The sequence below is a fragment of the Malus domestica genome, chromosome 14, assembly GCF_042453785.1.
Source record: "Malus domestica chromosome 14, GDT2T_hap1".
Taxonomy (NCBI): domain Eukaryota; kingdom Viridiplantae; phylum Streptophyta; class Magnoliopsida; order Rosales; family Rosaceae; genus Malus; species Malus domestica.
Window position 1 is genome coordinate 13,564,428 of NC_091674.1, and position 8,108 is coordinate 13,572,535.

Below are 8,108 nucleotides of genomic sequence, written 5' to 3' on the forward strand. Positions count from 1 at the left end.
TGGATCGAGTGAATGTGAGATCATGATACTGAGACATCGGGCCAGTGGGAATCAAAAACTTGAGATCATCGAGTTGTCAGGTGGGAGGAGAGAGGGTTAGCCTCGGAGCCATCCACGCCATTGATTTCAAGGTTGATTTTCTTCGTCCACCCCAGCATGTGGTCGAATTACTAATTATTCATCACTTGATCAAGAGATGATATGATAAAGATTACTTAGAGGATAAGAGTTGCAGACCTGTCATCCATCACCTGTTCTCCATGGTTGTTATAGTGATCGAGAGAGATAGCTCGACCTTAAAAAAAGGAAAAAGAATCAGGACTTTAAAAAGAAAAATAGAGAATCTTTGGGGCTTTTTTATAAGCAGAGACCGAGAGAGAGAGTGAGAAAGCAAATAAAAACGGAGGTTCTTGGGCCAGTGTTGTGACTTGTGCTTGAGTTTCTCTTTCTCTCTCTAGATTGAATGGCTGTGTCTCTGAGTGTGGGTGTTAGGTTGTTCAGTTCTTGGGTTTCTGCAGATTCATGGTGGAGGTATGAAAAATTGAGAGAGAACCGACATAGCTTTTCGTGTCGTTTCCCACAGACGGCGCCAAATGTTGATGCACAAAACCGGAAGGGTCTTGGAACAACATAAATTCCACCGTGAATCTGTAAGAAAGTAAAGAACACAAGATGTATCGTGGTTCACCCCAATGTTTGGGCTACGTCCACACTGATGTTGATATTGTTTCACTCTGAATGGTGAATATACAAGAAGGCTAGAGGCAGTGTGCTCTCTAGCCTATTTTCTATGTTTGCCCTCTCTGAGATGTTTTCTCTCTTCTCATGGCCTAAACCTTGACCTCCTCTAATGATGAGAATGATGAGTCCTTTTATAGAATAAGGGCTCCTCACTTATTACATATTTTCCCCTTCATTTATTACATAATTACATTTGAGTCCCCGAGTATTTATACGAGGTCTAAATACGGAGGCCCTAAATATGGTACAAACAAAATGCAATTAGGGCTTTATTGTACTTTGCTCAATGTACTAGACCCGACATCTCCTTCGCTGTGAATCTATTGGCTAGATACAGCAATGCGCCCACACGCAGGCACTGGATTGGTGTTAAAGACATTTTCCGTTACCTTAAAGGTACTACAGATTTGGGTTTGTTCTATATCCGTGAATCTCCAAGTGTTGCTGCCCCCTATGGCCCTCGAATTGATTCTTGCCTTGTTGGTTACGCAAATGCTGGATATCTGTCTTATCCACATAGAGCACATTCTCAAATGGGTTATGTCTTTACCGTTGAAGACATTACTATATCTTGGAGGTTTACCAAGCAAATGCTAGTTGCTACTTTGTCTAACCATAATAAGATTCTCACCCTGCATGAAGCATCGCGTGAGTACTTTTGGCTGAGAGAAGTTATGAAACATATTCGAAGCACTAGCGGTCTTACATCAGTCATTGACCTTCCAACGACGATCTTTGAAAACAATGCAGCATGTATCGAGCAGCTAAATAAGGGATACATCAAGGGAGACAATACCAAGCACATAGCGCCGAAGTTCTTTTACTCATACCAGTAGCAGCATCAGAACATTGAAGTCAAGCAAATCCATTCCCAGGACAACCTGGCCAATCTCTTGAGAAAGTCATTGCCCAAGTCTACATTTCAGAAGCTCATCCAAGGAATCGGTATGCGTAAATTATCTGAGTTGAATCGCTTGTAGTTCTCTTATTTAGAAGTTATGTCTAACTCAGGGGGAGTATCTAGAAGCATACTCACATGATCTTAATGTACTCTTTTTCCTACGATTATGAGCATTTTTTCCCACTGGGTTTTTGCTACCTCGAGGTTTTAATGAGGCACCCATCCTGGGATGACCATACTTCGTTGAGTTTACTACCTTCGTCAAGTTTGGGGTTCGTTTTAGACATTATGCATACTTCTCACTTTTCTCTTTAGTCTATGGGTATTCCCCATGTCTTGGGTTTTACCATAGCGAGGTTTTGTGAGTTTTACTACAAATGAATACTTCACTTAAATTTAAGACTCGTGATCACCCGTTGTGCGGATGACTTCATCAACTATTCTACCTTATCTGCTGAATATCTGATGCGATGGTTTGTTGAGTATTTACACACTCAAGGGGGAGTGTTGCAGTCATATTTAGAATAGGAATGTGATTGTGTAAATCCTAAGGAATCTGGGAAACTATCTTATATTCCTATTAGGATTAGATTACCTATTAAATATTGTAATCCTAAAGGGATAGGTTTTACCCTTCCTACTACTATAAATAAAGGCACAATGGGGTGAATCAAACACACCTCACAATTAAATCAATCTTTCATTAAATCAATCTCTCTTCTCTCTCAATATTGCCGAACCCCTCTCTCTCTCTCTAAACCCTAGATCATTCAATCAAATAGGCCTACAACACAAATTTCGTATTCAATTTCATTGTTCTTTTAGGCTAACCAAATAAGAAAATTTACAAATTAAAAAAAATAAAATCCTGTCAATTCAATTTTTGTCATTTTAAAATTCTTTAGTAATCTTAAATTTCTTCATCCAAATATAGTACAAGTTCCCTTAATTTTTGTAACAGCCACAATATACAAAGGTTTCACAACCATGAAATAATTTTTTAGGGTTTGCAGCAGCTAGCCGATGTAGAAATTAACCTCAATTCGTTCTTAATCCACCATAAACAACATTTAAATTTGAAGATTAAAGCTTAGGTAGGAATAAATCCCAAAGATGACAAATATCAACATCTTCGATAAAACTAGAGAATTATTACCTTTGACTGTAGTATGCTTCATCATAAACTTGTAGGCGAAAATAAAATCTAATTTGATGAAGTATGGAGAGAGTTTCATATTTTTCTTTATTTCCAACTAAAAAGCATAAGAGACAACGAGGGCTCTCTGTTTGCTCTCTCAAAAACCATTTCACAAAAGACGAAGAACATGGGATTATATCCCAAGCCCTTGCCGCCCCACCTCTTCAATTATGTGGTCCAACGACAGCTTGCCATATATCATACAAGAAGGAAATCTGATCCCTTTTTTTCTTTTCTTTTGGTCCATTTCTACAGAAGAGGATCTTCTCCGGATCCACTTTGTAGGAATCTTAATGATCTTCACATTCTAGCAGTCAGTTTTTGTCAGATACTATTTGTATTTAATTTTAAATAAAAAACTTAAATAATTTTTAACCGCAAGATACACGATGAAGTGATAGGAGCATATTTATGCGCCTTAGCTAGTTCTTATGCATTTCCATGGTGTTTTCTTAGTTAAAGTAGTCTTTTAAGCTAGTTTTATGTGTTTTCAAGTTTTAAGGGCAAAATATACAAAAAGATGCATTTTGGAGCCTTTTGGAGCAAAATGGAGCTTGGAATGGATGTCACATACTTGGAGCCAAGGGAATGGACGAAATTGAAGATTGAAGATTTGAGGACTCCAAGTTGAAGAAGGATTCCTAATCAACGACGGATTCCTAGTTGAAGATGGATTCCTAGGTGAAGATTCCTACTCAAACAAGGTTTCCTACATGAGGTAGGAAAGTTAAACCTAATTGGCCTTGAGTTTCAACAACAAATAAGTTTTCCAAGTCAAAGAAGGAAAAGGAATCCAAAAAGAAGAAGGATCGATCAAGACAAGCTTTCCTATTCCTAATATGCAAAGGTTTCAGTTACAAAGAGGAGTCCTAAACACTTTAGGACACCTTAATCCTTGTTCTAGAAAGATGTCACACCAATTTCAGCAAGGAAACCTTCCTTGCCGTGCATAACCCTGTTGGAAATGTGCCCTAAAACCAATCATATGATGATACTTTACGGACATTTCACATGTTAAACTAATCTAGTTTAATATCAAGGGCAAAGATTATTGTTTGAGCCGTCTCATATAAATGTTATATGCTTAAACGATAAGTCCAAGGAATATGTGATTGGGAGAATGCAATCTAAAGAAGTTAGATTCATGAGACCATTCTTTCGTAGACACATCCTAAACGTTCCTAATCATAAGATTGCCAATTGGGCATTGACAGTCCGTTAAGATCAGTACGTGCTGTGTCTTCTCTCAGGGAGAGTGACTAGTCTCGAGTCATTGGTGTGTGTGACATCAAGACAAGTACGTAGGTGCTCAATAGAGAATGAGTTCACTGAACACGATCAACGAAGAGTTCTCATATTCATGTCACATGAGAACTCATGGTTGGGATAATGCAAAGTAGTCCTTTGACCTGAGGCATCATAGTTGTCTTGTGGTTAAGTCCTTGATCTTTGATTATGTCAAAGTCACTCCATCAGGAGGGTGTCCACGGCATAGTTGGGGTTAAGCCACTTAGCTATGGAGGCAAGTGAATGCGCAACAAGAGATCTCTAACCTTCAAACCGTTTGAGGGAGAATACTCTATGATATGATTAAGAATCTCTGGCCAGAGTATGAATGAGATTTAGGAAAGTCGTTCCAAATCACATTCAAGGTAATCATATAAGCACACGAATTACATTGGATAGTAGACATGAATAAACTATCAAACCAAACAATGTGGTCAAGAGTATTGTATTAGATAAAGACCGTATTGCATTTGTAATCCTAAACTGAATAGGTTCTCTACCTCTTTTGATTAGCTTGGGTAACCATGATATGCTGCTAGGTGTCACTCTTGGTTTGTGGAAGCCCTAAACGTGTACAAACACTAAAGGGAGAATTGAAAGTAAGTTTCAATTCACAATCGATTTGAAAGAGTTTTAATCGCCCACTGCCTCGCTAAAAGGAACCTAATGGATCGTACACCGTGTAAGGTGGAGATTGAAGAAACAATGGAGATGAGTAAGAATAATTAAATGGTTTAATTATTTATGGCAAGGATTAATTAATATGTTAATTAATCAAACGAATAAGTTTGTTAAAGACCTCGGGATAGTTTTGGACCTTAAGGCCCAATGGGCTTCGAACGTCAAGCCCATTGACTTAAGTTGTATGACAATTTAATGAATAAAGATTCACAAAGGCGCAAAAGCCCAAATCCCTTATGTGGCCGGCCATGTGTGTTGAATTAGGGTTTTTTGGTTCTTTAGGTCATTTAAAGAAGTGACTATATAAAGAACTTTATAGCCTAAAATTCATTAAGGGGTTTCTTTTAGGAAATTGGAGAGAACACAAAGCTCTCCTTTCTCTCTAAAGAGGCCGGCCCCCTTGGAGGGATTAGCTAGCAATCCCACTCCTCCAAGGTCACTCATTTCTTCTCCAATCTAACCTTGGTGTAGACACTTAGAGGTTCTCAATTTTGGGAACTTGGATAACCATATTCTTCCATCCAAATCCATGGATCTAAGAAGCAATAAATGAAGGCCTTCTCTTTGGGTGATTAGCCTTTGCTTATGCAAAGAGGAATCTACAAAGGTATAAATTTCTCAACTCACTTTGATTTGAGTTGAGTCTTGGTTCACCAATCTACTAGGCTTTGAATTTCATGGGTAATGTTTTGTTTTTTAATGCATGCAAGCATGATTCCGCCTTTTAATTGTTAAATGCATGCTATAGATGTTATTCAAATGAACATGTTTTCACAAAATCATCCTTCAAACCCTATCTAGAACCTATTTCCTTGCCTTGCAAGGCTTTCTAGAAGCCTTATCCTGCCTTATCCAAACCTGCTGCACCTTTTAACCTTTTCCTTTGAGGATTTTGATTATTTAAGCCTTTTTCCTTGTGGATTTGGATTCTAGAAGTCCATATCTGATTTCCCTAGGGTTTTAGGTGCCTATATATATTGATATTTCATGCCTAGCTGCACCACGACCTCTCATTCACATCATTCACGCTAGAAACAAAGAGCCTCTATTTGCTGCTGCCTTCCACCACCATACTCCATAATTCCTGCCAAAAACCAACCCTTGCCACACCACCTATCAATTCCACACCATTCATAACCCCAGAAACCTATCCATAATCTCTGTGCCACAGCAAGGAGGAAGGAGGAATCGTCGATGCACCTGCTGGCCAAGTTGGAGTGTCTAGGTGGTTCTCTTTCTTTGGATTTCAATGTTTAAACTTATTTATCTTTGCTTTGTGCATATGAGGAACTAAACCCCCCTTGGCTAGGGGGGGATTTGAAACCATGTTTATGCTTGCTATATGATTGGATTACTTCTAATTGCGTTTCATAAGTTGTGAATTCAATTTACTTATCTATATGAATTAAAACTGATTTGTGTGTGTTGGTTGAGAGTGCACGCTTAATTTTCATGCATAAGTTTGATCCTAGGATATAAGGGAATTTCACCTAATCGTTATGAACTTATATTCGAAAGTAGTAAAGGTTGTTGATCACAATCGTGTTAAGTAAATTCTTGGCATAAGTTTCATGCAATTCATAGTAACAAGTGCCTCGCCGATGCTTATGATTTTCATAGAACTTAATGATCTTTGCTTGTATCTTTGTTATGCAATTCATGCAGGGAACTTGTGAGGAATGCTTTGGGTTGTCGTATGCAATTCATCCAATTCGATAACTTTAAGAAAATCTGAGGGTTAATTAGTGCAATTCACGGTTAATCTGGGGCGTTGGGAATTCATTGTTTATTGAGAAGCAATTGGAAATCGTTTTGTATGCAAGTGTGACATGTGTGGAGAAGAACCCCTTGGCTAGCTTTCCATCCATTCACTTTAACCAAATTCGTTTTTAAAATCTGTTTAGTTTACAAAGTTTCTGTTTTGTTTTCAATTTCGTAAAAATCAAATCCCCCTTTGTTTTGAAGTGTTAGATTAGTTAGAAATCAATTTAGTTTGTGTTTTTAAGTGTCTTGAGTCAAGTTATAACCTATTTCCGTCCAAATTTGTGTTTGTGTTCAAAACTGCCCAGATTGTGTTTTTAAGGCAGTTTTGAGTGTTTCTGGGCTGTTTTGAGTCTTTTGGTTTGTTTTAGTGTTTTAGAGTTTAGTTTTGCATTCTTTGAGTCTAGTTTAGTGTTTTAAACTTTGTTTTTACGTTTTGAGTCAGTTTTCAATTGATTTAGCAATCCCTCTTAATCCCCGGCCTAGAACGATCCTTGCTTACATACCTTGCTACAATTGACAAAAAGAGGGTTGAATTTGTGTGCTTATATATTTCACATCAAATTTTTGGTGCCGTTGCCAGGGATTAGCAACATTGCTAATCCCTTGGATTGTTTTGTTTCAGTTTGTTTAAATTGTCCAGATTCTGACCTTGTTTTTGTTTCTTGTTTTAGGTACTAGTTTATGACTCGGAGTTCTCATTCGATTTGTGAACACATCTTGGACTTTGACGACGATTTCGAGCGAGAATTGAGACGAAAAAGAAAGAATCCAAAACTTAGTGAATCAAGTTCAAATTCAGAAGCCGAAGTTGAGTTTGAAGATGAGGAACCCACGGCAATAGTGGGTGAAGTAGAGGAAGTCATGGCACAAGACAATCGTACAATCAAGGAGCTTTCAGCTTCGGGGATTGGACAATGCCGCACCCCTATGTATTCAATATCTCGCGGCTACCCAAGGAAAGACTGAGGAGTTCGAGTTAAAATCAGGCTTGCTGCACCATATTCCAAAGCATCATGGATTGTCCATGGAGGATCCCAACAAGCACTTGAAAGAGTTCGAGGTGGTGTGTTCAAGCATGACTCCAATCAACGTCGATGGGAGAATATTGAAGATGAAGGCCTTTCCCTTTTCTCTCTTGGAAAAGGTGAAAGATTGGTCGTATGCTGGAACTGTCACATCTTGGGAGAGCATGAAACGGGCCTTCTTGGAGAAGTTTTTCCCAACTTCTCGAGTCATTCTCCTACGAAAAAGGATAAGTGGAATTTAGCAAGATGAAGGTGAATCTTTTCCTACTTATTATGAACGTTTTAAATCTCTTGTTGCTTCTTGTCCACATCATCAAATGAAGGAGAAGCTTCTTCTACAATACTTCTACGAGGGACTTCTACCAATTGAACGTCAAATGCTAGATGCCTCAGCGGGAAGAGCTTTGGTGGACAAGACCCCCACGGCTGCAAAGACTTTGATTGCTAATCAAGTGTTGAATGTTCAACAATACGAAGGTGTTGGACAAAGAAGCACCCCACGGCAACAACA

At 38.5% G+C, this 8,108-nt stretch overlaps 1 protein-coding gene across 1 annotated transcript; it reads left to right on the forward strand.

Moving 5' to 3' along the window:
- The first annotated feature begins 463 nt into the window (after positions 1-463).
- LOC139191166 (secreted RxLR effector protein 161-like) lies at positions 464-1,577 on the forward strand. Its single transcript, XM_070811732.1, has 2 exons — positions 464-531; positions 1,037-1,577. Exons 1-2 carry the CDS (start codon positions 464-466, stop codon positions 1,575-1,577), a joined length of 609 nt encoding a protein of 202 aa, XP_070667833.1.
- Positions 1,578-8,108: the final 6,531 nt, after the last annotated feature.

Bases quoted from the DNA above. Each gene is read 5' to 3' on its own strand.
- LOC139191166 (XM_070811732.1), top strand. From the start codon at position 464: ATGGCTGTGTCTCTGAGTGTGGGTGTTAGGTTGTTCAGTTCTTGGGTT. The intron at 532-1,036 runs GTATGAAAAATT...TCAATGTACTAG, and splicing joins TCTGCAGATTCATGGTGGAG to ACCCGACATCTCCTTCGCTG.